This window comes from Oppia nitens, unplaced genomic scaffold, assembly GCF_028296485.1.
Source record: "Oppia nitens isolate AA-2021 unplaced genomic scaffold, nextdenovo-longstitch-racon4-pilon3 scaffold2_pilon_pilon_pilon, whole genome shotgun sequence".
NCBI classification, from domain to species: Eukaryota; Metazoa; Arthropoda; class Arachnida; order Sarcoptiformes; family Oppiidae; genus Oppia; species Oppia nitens.
In genome coordinates this window covers 8,634,693-8,654,903 of record NW_026533210.1, presented here as the reverse complement: position 1 = coordinate 8,654,903, position 20,211 = coordinate 8,634,693, and the positions used below count along the sequence as shown (strand labels likewise).

Sequence of the window (20,211 nt, the reverse complement as noted above, 5' to 3'; positions counted from 1 at the left end):
TCTCTATTAATACTGTATTATACTGTACTATCTTTCTCTCTAAAAAGCATTGGTTGAACTGCACATCCCTAACCCCATCATCATCTCTGATCCAAATTGTGATTATAGCAGTAATTTAGTCACTATTTTTATTGGAGACACAAATCAGTCAGTAATTTAAGCAAAAAAAATCAAATGAAATCTAACGTATGGTTTTAATCACGTCTGAACCAAAATTAAGTCTACAGTTAACCACATTTTTTTCATTAGTATTCTTCATCACCGAAAACAATGGACACTTCATCCGATGATTCTCGACCGGACTCTCCCGGCTATAACATCAATCTGAGTCACGTGAAGATCAAAGTCGGCGGATTTACATTCCTGTTGCTCGGACTGGGCATCGGTGCCACTGTTGGCTACTTAGTTGGCTATCATTTCAAACCAATCAAACTGTAGGGACAATCAAATCCATTTGGATGTATGAATAGATGGATGGATGGATGACTGTATCGTTTTGTTAACACATTTTGTTTTTGATTGCATCTAAGTTTTTGTACTAAATTTTTAATTAATTTTAATTTTCTCACACAAAAAAAGTGTGATTTAACAAAATATCGATTTGATTTTTATTATTAGATTAGATTTTTTATCATAACTTATAGAAACATATACAGTATATAAATTAAATATGCATTTGTTTTTCATTTTTTTTTAAATAAAATAACATACAATTAAATTTGATTTAATTTATGGTTTGAAATAACAACTTTGTTTCGTATTTGTTTGTTTGGATAAATAAAATTATATTATAATAATTATTAGATAACAAATAGATTATTAACTATTTCTACAATAATTGTATTATCAGAATACATATGTGCTATAATAAAATATAAATATCAATTAAAATATTTAATTAATAAACAATCAATTGATCACTGAATCAATTCAATGACTGGTATTGAGAAAAAAACTATTATCCATAACAATGTAGTGTAAGTATATATAATAAGTGTAATAAAAAAATTTTTGGTTAAATTTTTATTTTGGTGACAAATCTAAAACCAAAAAAAAACCCAAACATTGTGTGATTGTACGGCACCGGCATCTTTTTTTTTTAATTGGATGAGCCGAGCGTCTCCTTATCAAACATGTACTCTCCGAGTCCAGTGCCAACACGTTTCAGATTAGTAATGTAATCGGCAATCAGTTTGATAGAGTCTACCTGTTCTGTCAGATAGTGGGTCTCCAAGAAGTCTTGAAACTGATTTTGTAATTTAAAATTAAATAATTAACATTTAATTCAATTTAAATTCTTTAAATAATTAATAGATAATATGATAATATCCGATAATCCAGTCAATACACGGGGGTATACCATACCTGGGGATCGTTGTGTTTCTGAGCGATTTGATGCAAATCCAACAGAGCCTGATTGACAGTCTTTTCCAATTCGAGCGACGCCTCCATGGCCTCGAGTCCCGACGCCCAGTCCTGTTTGGCTGGTTTGCTGATGTCCTGTAGTACTATACGACCTCCGCGTTTGTTTTGAAAATCCATCAATCGTTGGGCGTGTTGTCGCTCGTCGTCCGATGACTTCTGGAAGAAATTCTGGAAACCCTGGAGCGCGACGTCGTCTCTGTTAAAGTGATAGGCCTTTAAGCGAGAGAAAATACGCCGCAATGAGAGAGAGAGAGAGAGAGAGAGAGAGAGAGAGAGAGAGAGAGAGAGAGAGAGAGAGAGTAGTAGAATAAAAAGACATTAATGCAAACTATAATCTATTGGATATACCTAATATCAATGGGTACTTACCATTTGCTGGTAGACATAGGAGGCATACAATTCCAGATTGATTTGCTTATTGACGGCTGCCTCTGATTCCTGGTCATAGTTCTGTCTAACCTGACTTAGTTGAGACATCTTTGTCGTTGTCGTTGTCGTAGTCGTAGTCGTCGATAACAATTAAAATGATAAGTCAACAGAAAATAAAATCAGAAAAATATCCAAATATTTTAGTTGTTTTAAGAGATTCTTGTTGTTTAAATCAATTGATTGATTTAGAAGAAAATTATTTTTCAATGATTTTTAAAAAATTAATTTCAATTATATTTTTTAAAAAAATAATTGAATTGTTTGTTATCTTAAGTAAAATGATAGGTCTGATGTCCGTTCAAACACTGTTGACGCAGATCACCAATTCTTAGAGAGAGAGAGAGACAGAGAGTACAGTACAGTAATATGTAATGTGTCGATCAAAACACACACAACTGTCCCTTATATCGGCGTATATAATGTATGTATTATATGAGAGGTTAGGTTAGATTCTACGCACAGAATATGAGAGCCAATGTTATGTTTGCTACTACTTATGATATTACAGTAGTATTACTACAGTATTATTATTATTATTGTAATAATAAACAACAGAATAATTGCGCCGTCATTACTTAATGTGTACAACACTTGGTTAGTGGAAAGGGAGGCACATATATAATACTAGGATCAGGCTATTTATATAATGATAATATTTTAGGTGTTATATTTGCAAAAAAATTTTTTAGTTATGTAAAAAATTTTTAGCTAAATATTAATTTATTTGCCAAACACTTCATAAAGTAGTATTCAATAATAAACTAATATATATATATATTCTGTATATTATGTATTTAAACTGAGATAACAATAATAAAATTATCATTTTTAAAAAAATATAAAAATTATATATCAATTACTGTATGCACTACAATACTATACTCTAGACTATACTACAAGTTTTAATTACAGTATAATTTTGTTTACTACAGTATAATTTATTACTTACATATAAAATTTATATAATGATATTTGAAATATAGTATTATAAGCAACAAAAATATTACAATCGATTGTTTTTTTTTATAAGAAAAACTTAGGTATTTATATAAAATATAAATTTATATCAAATTGTAAAATAATGAGTCATTCGTCAATATTTCATTGCAAAAGTATAGGTATTGTATGTGAAAAAAAATTTAAACTAAAATTATTATTATTAGGTAACATATGATGGCATAAATTGTCTAATGTATGGAAAAAAATTATCTACTATAATGTAATATATAAATTTCAATATACCGGCATATATAATAGAAAAATATTTATTTATTTATGTGCATGAATTGCAATATTTAAAGTAAATATATATATCAATATATATGGGGGAAAAATATCCCAAATGTCTATAAAACTATTGCATTAAAAATTCAATTTTTTCTGCGATTTAAATGATATTGTAATACGCTTTTTGCCGATAAAATTGATCTCAAAATATAATACTATACAGTACTCTAGCTAAAGCAAACACTGTACCAACAAAAAAATGCCAAAAAATAATATATTAAAGTTTAGTATAAAATTTTTATATAGTATTTTTTAGTCTAGGATTTCAAAGAAATAATAAAAAAAAGTTTAGTAAATATAAATATTAGTGTGAAAACAAAATTAGTTTTGAAAAACATATACAGTATATACAGTATATAGATATTAAATGTATATTAAATTTCCTTTTTTAATTAAAAAATATAAACTTTGTTTATTTTAGATTAATTTTTAAAATAATTTTTTGATTACATAATCAGTGAAGTTTAATATACTGGTATTGTGTGTGTGTGTGTGTGTGTGTGTATGTATGTGTGTGTATGTGTGTGTGTGTGTGTGTGTGTGTGTGTGTGTGTGTGTGTGTTTGTGTAACAGTTATACTATTGGATGATAACTAAAAATATCAAATAAACTTAATGGTAAACCACAAAAATTACAAAGATTTGCTTCAATAAACAAATATACTGTATTTAAATTAGATAATATATATATAGTTTGAATTTAAATCAGAAAAAATTAAATGCAAAATTACCAATGTTAATTCTAATCTAATAAAAATAGTTTATCATTATTATTATTAGTCAATTGAAAACTTTTTTGTTTTTGTAGACATATAATTAATTTATCCAAACAATATTTACAGACAATTTTATTTTTATTTTATTTTTTTTGAAAACATGATTAGAAAATTTAACTATGAGTTTCATATTTCCAGACTAATAGACAACAAATTGATTTTTTTTAAATATATTATTTTTATGATAAATATTTATTGTTATCTCAAATCATACTATCAAATATTTATAGAAAATTTTGGTCATTATTATTAATAATAAACAAACTATATTTTTAAACTTTTTAAAACTATAAACTAAAATTTAAAAATAATAAATTGAAAAACAATATAAATTTATATAAATATATACAATATTTTTTCAATGTTTCTAATTAAACTTAAAATAATTTATTCTATCATTGAATTCAATCAATTTTTTTTATCAAAACAAACCTCTGATTTCCATAAATTGTTTGTTGAATAATAATTGAGTGATTTTCTATATAAACAATGTTTCATATTTGTCAATAAAAAACTAGTAGTCTTTAATTTAGCTAAACTACAAATTAAACTCATTTATAATCACTTTAAAAAATACAATTTACACAAAATTTATATCAAAATATACACATAAATATAAAATAATAATAATATACACAATATATTGATATATATTTTACAATCAAATAAGAATCTGTTTTTTGTGGAAAATAATAAAAAAATCATTTTATTGGGAAAAAAAGCTCGCGATCTCAATATAAAACTAAAAAATTATTAATTATTGAATTCAAAATAAAATACAATAAAACAAAACATATTATTTTAAATCATCAAATGATTAACACTATATGCTAATTATTATACACACACAAAAATAATTAAATACTGTATTAAATAATAAAAATGATAATATAATTAATTAGCTAAATAACACATTTTATTATATAAAAATAACTATTGAATATCAATGTAGACGACAGGCTCTGATGAGCAATAGTATCAATAATATAAATATCGGCGACAAGACCTCAGAGTTGGTCAGATTTTTCTGGCCCTCGAGTTTAAAGCACAACAATAGTTGGGCCAAAAACATCAAAAGTATTTGATTGAAACTCCAAACCGCACGAAACACTGCAATCTTGTACTTGGCCTCCAAGTACTGGCGTATGAATACGATTATACAGAAATAGCATAATAGGGCGTCGCATACGAACAGCGGTGAATGGACTGTCCACCAGGACATCCAGTCGCCGCTGCCGAAAATGTTGTCCACTTTTAGTGTCATTAGTACGGTATAAATAGCTAGCGATACTAATATCATTAGTATTTCAAATGCCGTTACACCGAACCATTTGATTATCTCATCGAAAGTTAATATCATTTTTTCATTAATTATTTAAGTTTTTTTTAATTACAATTTTAAACTATTATTAACTTCTTCTACTTCTTATTCTTCTCGTTGTTGTTTTTCTTCGCCTCTTTGCTTAAACTCGGCCTTTAATTGTCTGACTTTTTCGCGTTTTTGATCTCTTCGGGCATATCTATCGGTAATAAGTTGATGTCGCTGTGCGGACACACTTTGGTCTCCATTGATTAGATTATCTAATTTGGTCCGAAGCAGTTCACGGGCGACAATCCGATTTCGTTGCTGTTCCCGATGATGATGAACTTTGACAACAATACCTAAAACACAACAAACACATTGTTCGGATCAAATTAGTTAATCTGTCAAAAAATAGACAATCATTTTATTTACGCACCGGTTGGCAAATGTGTCAATTGGACACAATTATGAGCTTTGTTGACCTTTTGACCGCCGGGTCCGCCGCCGTGAATGAAGACTTCTTTCAGATCGTTTTCGTCGATTACGGGAACACGAGATTTGTCTATTTTTATTGATAGCAGAACTGCCGAAGTAGTAGACAAATAGTTGGACACCAATTGATTTATTGATGGATAAGAAGTCGAGTTAAACAACAATAACTGTTTGTTTACAACTCTTGTGATAATTGTTGACATTTACTGTTTGTTGTTTTGTTTTGTACAGACAATGGTTATGGCATTCAAATTAATCGCTTATTCTCGAGGAATGTCTGGCCTTTCTGTAAATGAGAGAAGAAGAAGAAGAAGAGAAAGAAATTATTAGATATTAGATATGATATGAAAAATATCTCAAAATTTTTTTTTGGCGACTCTTTTGACCTTAAAATAAAAGACAATGTCTTTATCGGCGGTCAGCTGTTTGTTTCGGTCAAACTCTTGGCGAACTCTATTCTTAAAGAATTGTTTGTCGGTATAAACCAATTGATTTGAATACTGGATCAGTCTCTTGAATAGTCTTAGTTTGTCGACTCGTGTTATAATATTAGCGCACATTGTATTGACATTGTATTGTGTAATGCATTCATTCACTTATTATTATTATTTTTACTGTAATTTTTAGTTATACTAAATAAACGTAAATACAGTTTAGTGATAGACACTAGTGTTGTATGAATACAGTAATAATAGTAGTGTTGAATTGATATTTTCAATGTGAATCGATTCGTTGTATATATTTTAGAGTACTTACAGTATGTTTGTATGTGTTTTGAGTGCACAACACAACACACACTATAACTAACAGTACATTGCATTGCAATTTGCTATACAATTGCTATACAACAACCACTACTACTACTACAATATAAAAAGCCCTTAAACTCTATGTGTGTGTTATATAATAGCATTGATTGTGCACTCAATGGTATAGCACTCTCTCATCTCTCTCTCTCTCTCTCTCTCTCTCTCTCTCTCTCTCTCTCTCTCTCTCTCTCTCTCTCTCTCTCTCTCTCTCTTACTCTGGGATGCGTTTGGCGCATGTCTTGCATCCCATCGATGCTCTCGTAGAGTATATATATATACAGTATATATGATGATTAAACAATGTCTTTTATTTTAAGGGGGTATAGGGTGGGGTAAAATGAAAATAATCATCAGGGTGTATACTATAAACTGTATAGGGTGTGGGTGCAGTTTTAATGGGAAATTTTTATATTAAAAAATCAAGGACAGGATTTTTTCAATAAAAAAAATAATTAATTTTTAACTTTTTTTATTAATAAGATTACATAAATTATTTTTAGATTATGATTTAATTAGATTATTATTAAGTTAATTAAAAAAAATTTTAAAAAAAATAGATGCTTTTGATTGAGAAAATTTTAGTGAAAAAAAGTCTGCTGGGGATAAAATTATGATTTTAAGGGGGGGTCATTACACTCTACCCCTCCAGTCCCTACCATTGCTTAACCCTAATATATATCTATATATATATATATTCTCTCTCAAGAAAGACATAAACCTATGGATCCATTCATTTGACAATATTTTATAGCAATTGACAGCCAATTTGTGTGTCTATATCTGACTGGTGTTGTCTAATCTGTTTCCACCGATATAGTCATTCAGCCGATATGACTGCCGCCGCGTAACCAGAAAAAAATTGGTTCATTCGGCCGCTTAAGTGCAGCCGAAGTGGGTTTGCAATTCTGGCCGCAAATGCAATGCAAATGCATGGCTACAATTGAGACCACACTATCATCATCATCATCATCACCACCACCACCATCACCGTCATCATCAACATCATCTACATCTACAACATCAGTGATGATTCTGTGGTGTGTTTAGTGATGTGTCGCCCGGTCTGGTGTCCCAGTGGTCACCATTGCCCTGAAGTAAGGATATTATTATTATTATGAATTAATTAATTGTCTCAAATAAATCATATGTATATACATAGGGTTCGGGCAAATTTCCCCCCTCTCTCTCGTTTTATTTTCGAAAAAGTTCCCTGCTCTATCTCTCTCTCTCTCTCTCTCTCTCTCTCTCTCTCTCTTCTCTCTGTCTGTCTCTGGGAATTCCCAGGGAATCTATTTCCTTGAGCAAAACCACCACTTATTGTGAACCCTAAACAATTTTTTATAATTTTTGAAAAACAACCAATGTTAATTTATTTAATTGTATTTTATTTGCTAAGTGGTATTGTTTAGTTTAAATAGTATTTACTAAATATTTTATTGAAATCAAATTTATTTATTTATTTTTATCTAAAATTAATATTTCAATAAAATTTTATTTGCAAAATAATTTTTTGTGGGTATTATGTATAATGTAATAATAATAATAATAAATATATATTCCTGTCTCTAAAGTTTAGGAGTCTAAACGATTCATAGGTATGAAAAAAATATAATATATTTAATTAAAACTGATTTAGCATTTATTTATTTTTGTTTGTTAAATTAAATTAAAAATTTTATATAGTTATTTATTTTTTTAAAAATTAGATGGGTAAGCCCTCTTAACATTTTGACTTTAGGCCATGTCGAGAGCGAGGGGTGTAAGGGCGGGGATATAATAATATGCATTGATAATATATTGTAATTATAATAATAATAACTTAATAAATTTTTTATATTATTAATTTTTTTATTATCAATTTTTTATTATCAATTTTTTATTATCAATTTTTTTATTATCATTTTTTTATTATTATTAATATTATTAAAAAATATCTGAATCATTGCCATTAACTTTATATTGAATTATTACTGTATTATTATTTTTTTTAAAAAAAAATAATAAATTACATAAAAATTATATATATAATCATTGCATATAATTTATATGTTATATTATACTAGACTCTACTACTGGTATTTATGTCAATAATATAAATTATTAAATGTGTGGTAAAAATATGGCAAACGAAAAAAAATTTAAGTATTTTAGGAAATAAATTATTTGCCCAAAAAAACTATAAACAGTAGTAATCATATTAACATTTCTTTTGAATTAATACTTAATTTACTACTTTGTCTTAATATAAAAATACTGTATATATCTATATATATAAAGTTGTTATAAAGCAGTCTCAACACATTTAATGGCAATTTGTGGCAAATAATAAACACGTTTACAACAAACAAACAAAAATTATATATAAAATTATTTTTGCCATTTCATTGGTTCAAAAGCCATATTATTATTATTATTATTATTATTAGTGTATTTTATAATTTGTTTATTATATTGTTTGATAAGTTTGATAGTTTGGCAACTGATATCATAGTTATCAAATATATATATATATATATATATATATATACAGTATAATGCTGTATAAGATATACTGTAAATAATTTTTTTGCTATAATACATTAAAAGGGGTAGTTTTTTGTTGGTTTATTTTATATATATAAAATCTTGTAAAACAATTAATTTTAGCATTTAATTGTGTGTTTTTATGGCTGATGATACTACTAATGCTCGGGTAAGATTTTTTTTTTTCATACCATATAAAATGATTTTACAATTTTGTTGTTGTTTTGTTTAAAAGGTTTAACTATTTTATTAACTTATTGTTAGACAGACTGACAAACAGAGAGAGAGAGAGAGAGGATTACTGTCTTTTTTGTGGCTATTTTTGTTTATTATATATTTTTGTTGTAAATACTCTGTCATTGTCTAGTAATATATTAAATTGTTATTGTTGTTTGATAATAAAATTGATATTGCCTAATTTTTATTAATTTTATTATCTTGATATAGTAGTGCAAACATTGTGCAAATGTTTAAACGTAATAATAAACATAATTAATATATCATTTTATATATATATATATAAATAATGTCACATTTATCGATAATTACAAAATAAATAGCCAACACGTCACACACATTTAAATGTATATAATATAATATATATATATTTAAAAAAATTATATGAATGAAAAAAAAGGTTAGTTATATGAAAAATAGGACAGATTTTTGTTTTGTTTTGTATTATTATTATTACTACTACTACTGTACAGTATTATATGAAAGCTATTATAATGTAATAAATTATTGATTAAATACAATGTTATAACTATATTAATCATATGTTAATGTCCACATGATTAAGGGGGGATAACAAGCTATCAGTAGTGTAATATATAATATATATATAATAGTAATAACAAAAATAAGTCCCTAACCTTTCAGAGAGAAAGAGAGAAACGTATATATAATTTGATGGGTTGGCTATTAGTAATAGTGTTGTGTTATATATAATATATACCGTAATATATATATATATATTGATTGGTATTTTTCTATCGGATGTATTGACCAAATAATTGCATTTATTATTTTATTTTCATGATATTTGTATTAATTGTATGGTATGTTTGTATTTATTTATTTATAATAATAATATAGGGCTTGACATGTATGCTGGTGTTCGCTATATTTTCGGCAGTGTTGGGAATGTTTCAGTTCGGGTACAACACGGGAGTCATAAATGCACCGCAAAAGGTAAATATAATACTTAAAAAAAAGTTTTTTTATTATATATATATTATAGTTTAGATTTACTATCAATTTATATATACTGTATATATGTTGGTATAAAGTGTGTGTGTGTTTAGCAGTAGTAGTGGAGAATCAATTGATTGATACCTTTCAACAATTTACAATGAGGGGTGAGTGGGTGGGGGTAGCAATCAATTGATTTTCAACCCATGTCTTATTGATACAGGGTCCAATACAAATATGTACATAAAAGCTATATACTACTACTTTATAAGTTTTATTTTTATGATTATTATTATTATTATTATTGCTTTCAATTTGTTTCTTGTTTTGTGTCACATTTAATATTCAATAAACATAATATTCTCTATAAATTATGACTTATATATATATATATATCTATTTTTTATGTACTGTATATTGAATTGCATATTATATACAACAGAATTGCATTGAAATTTCATATATATATATATAATACCCGTACTATTAGTATATAATATTCAATAATAAATACAGTATTTTCATGTTTTCACGTACCATATAATCAACAAATATAAACAACATTTTAGTAGATATTAAAAACATATTATTATTATTTTATTTATATAAATATACAGGAGATGGTCAGCAAAAAAAAAGGTTTTGCATATATTTTTTATTAGTTAAAGGGTTTTGTTGTTGTTTTTTATTACGAAAATAAAATCTTATAAAATTCATTAATAAATTATTATTATTATAAATAATGTTATAGTAATAGTATATCAAAAATAGACTTTTAAAAAAATCAAACATATTCACTACTTTAGATATTAATATTTATACAAACAAACAAAAATTTTACACTATTTTTGGTGATAGATTTCATTTGAAAATTTTAGCTTAAAATAGCTTTTTTATACCAAATTTTATTTGAATAATTTTTTAAAAGATAATTTTGAATATATATATATCATATGTATTATGTATTAAATTTTATTTATTTTTGTTGATCATAGATTTTAAACTATTATGTTAATTTTGATGCTATTGTTGTTGTTTTTATAATTTGTTTAAAACCTTTATTAATACAGAAATATATACAGAATTTATATAGAATTTTGCTGATTATAAACGTTTATATAAATAGAAATATATATATATTATACTATAGTAATAATATATAATCATTATTTATAATCATTTTTAAAAAAATAAATACTTAAATAAATAATAGATATTTTTGTCACACTTTTTTTGTGACCCAAACACAGTGACAATAAAAAAATTGTTGTCGTATTCATCGTAATTCATAAATCATTACATATTTTTAGCGTTTAACTTGTATTTATCGGTCAATTATTTTCAAAATGACAGTAAATAATATATCAATAATTTATTGTCCAAACACTTTAAGCCATACATACAGGGCCTGACATTACATAAAAATCTGAGCAAAAATATTTATATGTATTATTATAGTATAGAAAATTACAATTTTATCAAAAAGTTTTACTATTATTAAACTCTGGAGCACAGAAAATGATAATCAAATCAAATTTAATTAAATATACATACAATTAATAATAATTAATTTTATTTAAATAATAATATTAATTGAGATATATATAATTGAAATTAAAAGAAATCAATAATTAATTTTTTCGCCATTGGCCGCAATACACGCTTCAATGCGGTTCGGCATACTATTGATAAGTGAATCCAGGTATTTTGGGACTTCATTATCCCAAATGTCTTGGATTATTGCTTTCCAATTGTCAATGGAGCGGTCGGTCCTTTTCTCCAACTCATCCTTAATTAATTTCCAGAGGTTTTCAATAGGATTGAGGTCGGGTGAGTTGGCTGGCCACGATGGCCAGACCTGAAAACTACTCTCATCAGTGAAAGCGACCACTGACCAATCCCTATTCCTGTTTTCATGACACCACTGAACCCGATTAGCCTTATGTTGTGGGGTTAAGTTAGGGGTCAGCTTCGGGAGCCATTTTTTAATCCCGGACTTTTTTAATGACCGGGATATTGTCCATCTGGACACAACAGGACTCCCTCTCTTTGCTGCTTCGCCTGCAATATTTGCGGAACTCCAAAGGTCATGATTTATGGCCAAATGCGTAATCCGTCTGCGATCAGCTGAGTTGAGTTTTGATTGTCCACCCGATCCTGGCTTCCTCTGGATCCCTCTACCTGACTTGATCTTCTTGATGACTCTATATACCGTTGCTGGAGCTATGTTGGTCTTCTTGATGATATCTTTGACACTATCGATGGTGTTGATCCAATGCCAAAGGATGGTTTGCCGAGCGGTAGTTTGAGGACTTACCATTATTACAAACACGTGTATATCAACTGTTTGTTTACATTTAATATAACATGTGATATATCATTTTAAAGCATTTATTACCCACTTTTTAATGGACGTAATAAATGTTAAATAAATTATATATATATAATTTTATTTGAATTCAAACTTTTGTTTGAAATTATCAAATTCAATGCTCCAAAGTTTATTATTGTTGTTGTTTGGATTAGAGTCATAGCACTTAAAGATTAGAGAGAAATAGTAAAATTTACAATAAAAAAATAATTGTTAATTAATTTATTGATTATTAATATATTATATTCACGTTTTTGTTCACAAATTGTTAATAATAATAATAAGGATCTAAATTAGGAGTTAAATATTAAATTTGTTTTAACACTAATTACATATACAGAGAGAAAATTTTGTAGCGGAATATTTCACGAATAATATATAATAAATTTTTAGTTTTAGTTTTTACTTGACTGACTATTCAAAAATTATTTTTAGTCTTTTATATATTAAAATGGTTTTTTAAAATAAATTTTTATATTTATGAATTCATTGAATTTGATGAATATATTTAAAATTCACAACACATAGACTATATACAGTGTACAGTGTTGGACACAATTATATAAAATTTAAATGCTATGTTAATTTTGAGCTCATTAATAAAAATAATTGTCATACCTTTTTTTAACAAATTGCTAACTATATATAAATAGTATATAACATGTATAAAAATAAGTTATTATTATCATTATAAAATATATATAAATATAATTTATATACCGTATATTTCTAGTGCTTATAAAAGTGTTGCATAAAAATGTGATACAGTATCACATTAAAATGATAAATATTAGTTATTAAAAAAAGTAAAATAATAATAAAATAAATTAAAACTGTGATACTATATTTAAAATGTGAAACAATTTGTGAGGACCTGGGAAATTATAGCACTCAGAAAAAATAAATTAAAATTAATAACATTACATAAAACATTTGACATTTAATTAGTATTGCAATGAACTTGGAGTTTAAGTTTAATGGGCTATCAATATACAGTAGAATATAATGTATATAATATCTTAATGAACATAACATATCCATTGATTTATTTTTTTACTTAACTTTATAAACTATATATAGATTTTAGAGGACTTTATAGCCAATGTATATAAGACTCGGACGAGTAAATACATGACGGAAGAGATGTTAGCCCTGCTCTGGTCGGTCACTGTATCGGTGTTTGCTGTGGGAGGGATGATTGGCGGCATATCCGGTGGTGCCATAGCTAACTATTGCGGAAGGTTTGTAGTAGTAGTAGTAGTTGTTGTTGTAAACTAAAAATCAAAAACCATTTGTTAACTATCGGCTCATTTAGTTTCAAATAATTGCATTTTGACTTATTATTTGTGTTGTTTTGTATTTATTTTATTTTATTTTTAAAACCCACCTAAATAAAGGAAATGTGGACTACTTCTCAATAATGCCATAGCAATACTCGGGGCAACCCTTATGAGCTCAAGTCAACTGTTTCGGAGTATTGAATGCCTAGTAATGGGCCGGTTCTTCATCGGTCTCAGTTGTGGACTCAATACCGCACTCGTGCCTATGTTTGTGTTACTAATAATTATTATTATGTATTATTTAATTAATTAAATTTTTTTCAAACAATTTATTTTTAGGTATTTGTCGGAAATAGCACCGATGACTCTTAGAGGAGCACTCGGTATTTAAAAAAAACTAATTGATATATAACTAATATATAATATTTAGCATTCAAACAAAACACTAACTAATTGATTGATTGATTGATTAATATTAATTGCATGGCTTTTTTGGGGTTTGGCTTTTTTTAAAGGTACTGTTAGTCAATTGGGAGTTACAATCGGACTGTTATTGTCGCAAATATTAGGCCTTCCAATCATATTAGGCACCCGCGACGGCTGGCCTTTTCTATTAGGGGTTGCTTTTATACCGGCAATTCTCCAATTATTATTGCTTCCCTTATGTCCCGAAAGTCCCCGATATTTGCTTATATCGAAAGGCAGAATAACCGAAGCACGTTATGGTTAGTTAAATAAATAATAATAATAATAATAATTAATTAATTTTTTTATTGATTGATTGGTTTGAAAAACCTTTTCTTTCATTATTATTGTCTATAAATAAAAAGCATTACAAAGATTGCGCTGTTCTTCAGACGTCGAGGACGACATCGAAGAGATGCGAATTGAAGACAGAGCTCAACAACAAGAGGCCAGAGTTAGTAACAAAAAACAAACAAACGTTTAATAATAACCATTAAATTTCAAACTAATGGATTTTAATCCCTTTCCTCTCTCTCTCTCTCTCTCTCCCATTCATCCATCCATTCCCGTGTGTGCGACAACCAGATAACAATGCTGCAACTGATCACCAACCGATCCCTTCAGACACCATTAATCATAGGGATAATAATGCAGTTATCTCAACAACTCTCAGGAATTAATGCTATTTTTTACTACTCGACTAACATATTCACATCGGCCGGACTAAGTGAAGAACAGGCCAAATACTCGACCATCGGTGTCGGCGTCGTTATGGTGGCCATGACATTGGTATCTATTATGTTAATGGACCGAACCGGTCGCCGAACACTACATCTGTACGGATTAGGTATGTGTCCCACGAAAATGTTATACAATATAATCATAAATATTATCAGTTGTATTGGTCAGACATTTATCGGGTAAATCCGGAATTTAATAATTAATTGTAATATATATTGTTTGTTTGTTTGCTAATAAATAGGCGGAATGTTTATAACTTCAATGTTTTTGACTATATTTCTTCTATTTGGGGTAAGTTTTTTTGATAATAATTTAGTTAATATTATTAATAATAATAATTTTTATTATAGTTTTTATACAAATGGATGTCATATATGAGTGTCTTCAGTACGTTAGTCTATGTGGTATTTTTTGCCATCGGTCCAGGTATGTATGTGTATGTGTATGTGTATGTGTATGTGTATGTGTATGTGTATGTGTATGTGTATGTGTATGTGTATGTGTATGTGTATGTGTATGTGTATGTGTATGTGTATGTGTATGTGTATGTGTATGTGTATGTGTATGTGTATGTGCACTGTTATGATTAAATTTTGTTGTTGTAATGATTATTATTATTATTATCAACAACAACAACAATTATTTAACAATTTGTTTGATTAATATGTTTTTAATTTATAAAATGTCATAAACTTTTCTTGTTTTTTGTTGATTGATTGATTGCTTTAATAGGATCGATACCGTGGATGATAACAGCAGAACTGTTCTCTCAGGGGCCCCGACCGGCAGCCATGAGTATAGCCGTATTAGTCAATTGGTTCACTAATTTTATGGTTGGATTAGCCTTTCCTCTAATGACAGCATATAATGAGGTAAATAAATATAATATTAAATTTATAATAATATATATTAACAAAACTGCTCTTTTAATAACCATTAATGTCAACAACAAAAAAATATTATTAATAGTCAAAAATACTAACTATTATTTAAATTATTATTATCATTATCATTATGATCCTCAAAGAATGCCATCGAAAAGTATTCATTTCTACCGTTTACCATATTTTTGGCCATCTTCTGGATCTTTACGTACTGGAAGGTTCCCGAAACAAAGAATCGGACGTTCGAAGAAATATCGGCACTGTTCCGCAAAGATGACTTTATTACCATCGATGACGTACAGTATTCGCATAAATCAAGTTCTGGTGATATGTTTTCGCATAAGTCGAGCAGTGGTGATATGATCTTCGATGATAAGACATTAGAGTCATGTAAGCCACAGACCAGTAGTAAAAGTAGTAGTAGTAGTAGTAGTAGTAGTCAACAACAAACCAATGTTAAATCCTATCAATCAATTAATAAGCCTTGAATTTTATATTAGTATTAGTAATTTAGTGATTATTTTTTGTTTGTTTGTAAATTGCTTTTATATAATTTAAAATCCCGTTTAAGTTTTTCATTTATTATTTGTTATTTATGTTAATAAAGATTTATTTTTTTATATAAGTTATTAAACTTTTGATTTATGATTTTCGATTTGATTGTTTGTTTTACATTAATTTTTTTTGTGCACCACTTGTATCACACATAAAATATTTATTATATAATATATAATTTTAATTATTTGTAATGAATTATTTTCACTGAAAAACAAAATTATGATTACAATTATCCAATTGCACCGCAACTCTCACTTTATTATCACTACAATTAATTAAAACTAATAGGTTATCTCCATCATCACCATCACTGCCATTATGGCGACTCTTCCGACGCTATAATACCGCACACCACACCTCCGCCTCCCATAGCGCACACCAGTAGGAAAAAAGTGACGGTCGCCGCACTTAATGACCACGAGTTTACACCAAATCATGTCATCATTGAAGACCAACTTTGACAATGACTGAGCTTTTTCTCTGCTAATAATCTCTTCGTCTTCTTCTCTCTCATCAGTGAATTTGATGGACACTGAAGTTGTTTTTATATCACTCTTAAGTGATTAAAATACTTTGTATACATATTTAGTTTTGGACACATCAAGTAGTGAGTGATGATATGAGATAAACAAACAAACAAACAATTAAACAGTTTTTTTAGTCAATTGTTTTTTTATGTTTTGTGGTTTTCTTCGATCAAAGATTCGTCGAAAAAAAATAAATATATAAAAAGTGAAACAAACAAACAAAACAAACAAATTTATAAATAGAAAAAAAGTTTTCCAAAACAATTAGTTATCAAAAATAATTTGTAAATAATTATTGGATTTAAAAATGAAGAAGAAAAAGACTGCATATTAATAGTGTTTTTTTTAATTAAATAGAGAAACTAATAATAAATATTATAATTGAATGAATGGCTGTTATATAATCAAAAACTTTGTTGTTTTAATAAATGTTTCGTTTTTTTCATATAAATATATATATATAATATTGAATATTCAATATTATATATTTTAAAAAAAATGTTTTTCAACAAAAAAAACAAATGTCTGAATCCCGGGAATCAATTGTATAATAATAATAATAATATTCCGGGAGATTCCGGGCATTTCCTGCTCAACAAATCATTATTCAGTAAAACAAAAATTCAACACAAAAAACAACTACTAATTATTATTATTATTATTATTATATACAAAAGACATCCACACATCACACTCATGAGTGCCGACTACTACTTCTTCTTCTTCTACTTCTTCTTCTCGCACAAGACTTCTTCGCACACATAATCAGTGCCAACAAAACAAAACAAACAAATTGTGTGACAATTCTCATCAAAAATTTTTTTTTGTTTTGAACACATCATCACATTTTCAATACAAAACAAACCACAACAACAATAAGTAAATCATTTCTCAATCATTACATAAGTAATACATTGTGTCCGCGGCGGCGACTCTCCAGGTGGTCAGCCCATCCATCAATCCATTATCATCACTAACATTACACACATACAGACACACACACCAACACCAACACATACACTCTCATAGCTAAACTATACCTAACATTTTATCAGATATTTTCAAAAATTATTATATACAGTATGTATAAAATATATGCTTAAAACAAAATTGTTTATAATTAGTGACACATTTAAAAAAAATTGTTGATTATCTCTCAAAGCAAACTTCCAAACAAAATCTAAATTACACCGAAAAAAACAATTAAAAATATCTGTTTTTTATGTATTTCATATGAAACTAAATATAGTATAAAAATTATATTATAAAACAATCTTTGAAAACAACAAATTCAACAAAAAAAAGTGCTTTTAATTGCTTTCAATTTCTTCCGTTTTATTACTTTTTTATTTTATTTCATCTTTGAATGAAATTATATGATATATCTCTCTTGAATACTATGCATACCATCAGTGGGAAAAATCTTCAACAAAAAATAAATAAATATAAATTTTAAAAAAACAAACAAAAAACAAATTCATCACAAATAACTGGTCACACATTTATATATATATATATATAAAACACAATACAAAACACACACAAAAGTCGCGCTTTTTGTATAAAAATTTATAATTTATAATAATGTTGTTATTTTTTATTAAATTAATTTTATCAATCAGTTTTTTTGGGTATATAATTAAATTTAAAAAAACAATTGGTTAATGAAAATACTACTAATAAATAAAAGAGAAATAATAATAATAATAATAATAAAGTCTTGTGAAATCAAATTAATGGTAAAATTTTTAGACAATATATTATAAAAGACATCAATAAAAAAACAGTTTATATGAAAACAAATGTTTGTTTTTTTTAATTTTAATTATGATATTAATATATATATATATAAAATCCAATTAATTATTACTAAATATAATTATTTCTAAAAAATAATTTAGTATTTTTATAACAAAAATTACATTTCAAAGTTAACTTAAAACTGGTAATTGATTTTCATTAACTCAGGTAAGACTTAATCGTATCTTTGATCACACCTTTCGGTAAGTTAGTAGTCATCACTTGATCCAAACGTCTTAAACGCGACGTCTCCGCTCTGATGGCATTCAAATTGATTTGTTTTTCGACAATCTCATCGTTGATATCTTCAATCTTCATCTGTTTCTAGAAAAACAAAACAAACAAACAGACAAAAGGATCAGATTTATTATCCGACAGTTGATTACTGAAAAACAAGCGATTACTTACTTGTATGATATCATCGAAAGCTTCACTAATCACTTGGGTATTGGTTAAGACATTATCATTGATGGCCACACTTTGCATGACTTCAGTCTGGATTTGTTGGATTCGGTCTTCGCTTAATTGCTATCAGCGGCAAAAAAAATCAGTCAATTTTTAAGATAATTTTATCTAATACTACTCTGACGTATGTATGGATCAATTACCTCAATGGTTCTGATGGTTGTCTCATTGATTTTGTTGGCCAACTTTTCAAGTTTGGCCACTCGTTTGCATATCTTTTTTTTGCCCAACTCTTTGGCCAATTCTTGTGTCAAATCGACCAACAATTGTCTTTCGATGGCCTTCAAGCCGTTCAGTTCATCGTCGGTGTTGTCTAAGTTGTCATTCATTTTCATCTGATTTTGTTTTGTTTTTTGTTTTTTGGTCACCAATTGATTGATTTATAATAACTAATAAAAACTAATGTTTTTATTATTACAATATTATTGACACCAATATTGGCGCCAAAAATGTTTGGGCAAAACAAACACAACATATATATCGTTACAAAACTATCGACTAATGCAATGACTGTCCCCTTAAATATTAAATCATTTATATTATAATAAAATTATTGTTATTTTTTTAAATTTCTAAATCAATATAAATTTTTAATATAATTTAAACTAAAATAATTTATTTTATTTATATAAATTTAAAAAATTAATTAGTTAGTTAGTTATAGTAGTTAATTATATATAATAATAATAATAATTTAGTTAAATAAAAAAATATATATAAAATTTTTAAAAACCTAAATTAAATTTGCATTGAAAATTAACTTGGTAAGTAATTTTTTTTGTATATATATATAAATAATATATTAATTAAATTTAGTATCGGTATACTAAATTAATGATAAAAAATAGATAAAATTATAATAATGATTTACAATAGATGTCAT

The 20,211-nt window shown here is 26.9% G+C and overlaps 5 protein-coding genes across 6 annotated transcripts; 1 reads left to right on the top strand and 4 right to left on the bottom strand.

Annotated features, from left to right (window-relative positions):
- Positions 1-744: 744 nt before the first annotated feature.
- LOC128956352 (soma ferritin-like) lies at positions 745-2,356 on the bottom strand. Its single transcript, XM_054302078.1, has 3 exons — positions 1,795-2,356; positions 1,366-1,638; positions 745-1,246 (listed from the first exon to the last, which is right to left on the bottom strand). Exons 1-3 carry the CDS (start codon positions 1,900-1,902, stop codon positions 1,100-1,102), a joined length of 528 nt encoding a protein of 175 aa, XP_054158053.1. The 5' UTR covers positions 1,903-2,356; the 3' UTR covers positions 745-1,099.
- Positions 2,357-4,783: 2,427 nt separating this feature from the next.
- LOC128955039 (transmembrane protein 203-like) lies at positions 4,784-5,348 on the bottom strand. The gene has a single exon (XM_054300670.1). The coding sequence runs from the start codon at positions 5,274-5,276 to the stop codon at positions 4,860-4,862; it is 417 nt and encodes a 138-aa protein (XP_054156645.1). The 5' UTR covers positions 5,277-5,348; the 3' UTR covers positions 4,784-4,859.
- LOC128955036 (mitochondrial translation release factor in rescue-like) lies at positions 5,271-5,978 on the bottom strand. The gene is made up of 2 exons (XM_054300669.1): positions 5,656-5,978; positions 5,271-5,578 (listed from the first exon to the last, which is right to left on the bottom strand). Exons 1-2 carry the CDS (start codon positions 5,912-5,914, stop codon positions 5,343-5,345), a joined length of 495 nt encoding a protein of 164 aa, XP_054156644.1. The 5' UTR covers positions 5,915-5,978; the 3' UTR covers positions 5,271-5,342.
- A 1,252-nt stretch (positions 5,979-7,230) lies between these two features.
- Positions 7,231-17,142, top strand: LOC128956202 (glucose transporter type 1-like). Of its 2 annotated transcripts, none has more exons than XM_054301889.1 (13): positions 7,231-7,614; positions 10,142-10,237; positions 13,689-13,849; positions 14,006-14,155; positions 14,228-14,271; positions 14,404-14,613; positions 14,719-14,807; positions 14,939-15,200; positions 15,336-15,385; positions 15,445-15,520; positions 15,827-15,966; positions 16,122-16,368; positions 16,825-17,142. In XM_054301889.1, exons 1-13 carry the CDS (start codon positions 7,570-7,572, stop codon positions 16,995-16,997), a joined length of 1,743 nt encoding a protein of 580 aa, XP_054157864.1. In that variant the 5' UTR covers positions 7,231-7,569; the 3' UTR covers positions 16,998-17,142. The 2 variants fall into 2 exon arrangements, with proteins under 2 accessions (XP_054157864.1, XP_054157865.1); XM_054301890.1 differs by lacking the exon at positions 7,231-7,614 and adding an exon at positions 9,087-9,212.
- A 1,880-nt stretch (positions 17,143-19,022) lies between these two features.
- On the bottom strand, positions 19,023-19,698 carry LOC128956027 (uncharacterized). Its single transcript, XM_054301708.1, has 3 exons — positions 19,472-19,698; positions 19,272-19,391; positions 19,023-19,187 (listed from the first exon to the last, which is right to left on the bottom strand). The coding sequence occupies exons 1-3, from the start codon at positions 19,661-19,663 to the stop codon at positions 19,023-19,025; spliced, it is 477 nt and encodes a 158-aa protein (XP_054157683.1). The 5' UTR covers positions 19,664-19,698.
- Between the last annotated feature and the right edge of the window lie 513 nt (positions 19,699-20,211).

Excerpts from the sequence above, each read along its gene's own strand:
- LOC128955039 (XM_054300670.1), bottom strand. The coding sequence starts at position 5,276 with ATGATATTAACTTTCGATGAGATAATCAAATGGTTCGGTGTAACGGCA.
- LOC128956027 (XM_054301708.1), bottom strand. The coding sequence starts at position 19,663 with ATGAAAATGAATGACAACTTAGACAACACCGACGATGAACTGAACGGC. Across the intron at positions 19,392-19,471 it reads CAACCATCAGAACCATTGAG|CAATTAAGCGAAGACCGAAT; the intron begins GTAATTGATCCA and ends TGCCGCTGATAG. Across the intron at positions 19,188-19,271 it reads CTTTCGATGATATCATACAA|AAACAGATGAAGATTGAAGA; the intron begins GTAAGTAATCGC and ends TTGTTTTTCTAG.
- LOC128955036 (XM_054300669.1), bottom strand. The coding sequence starts at position 5,914 with ATGTCAACAATTATCACAAGAGTTGTAAACAAACAGTTATTGTTGTTT. Across the intron at positions 5,579-5,655 it reads ATTGACACATTTGCCAACCG|GTATTGTTGTCAAAGTTCAT; the intron begins GTGCGTAAATAA and ends GTTGTGTTTTAG.
- LOC128956352 (XM_054302078.1), bottom strand. The coding sequence starts at position 1,902 with ATGTCTCAACTAAGTCAGGTTAGACAGAACTATGACCAGGAATCAGAG. Across the intron at positions 1,639-1,794 it reads CCTATGTCTACCAGCAAATG|GCCTATCACTTTAACAGAGA; the intron begins GTAAGTACCCAT and ends TCTCGCTTAAAG. Across the intron at positions 1,247-1,365 it reads AGAAACACAACGATCCCCAG|TTTCAAGACTTCTTGGAGAC; the intron begins GTATGGTATACC and ends TTACAAAATCAG.
- LOC128956202 (XM_054301889.1), top strand. The coding sequence starts at position 7,570 with ATGTGTCGCCCGGTCTGGTGTCCCAGTGGTCACCATTGCCCTGAA. Across the intron at positions 7,615-10,141 it reads GTGGTCACCATTGCCCTGAA|GGCTTGACATGTATGCTGGT; the intron begins GTAAGGATATTA and ends ATAATAATATAG. Across the intron at positions 16,369-16,824 it reads TGATAAGACATTAGAGTCAT|GTTATCTCCATCATCACCAT; the intron begins GTAAGCCACAGA and ends TAAAACTAATAG.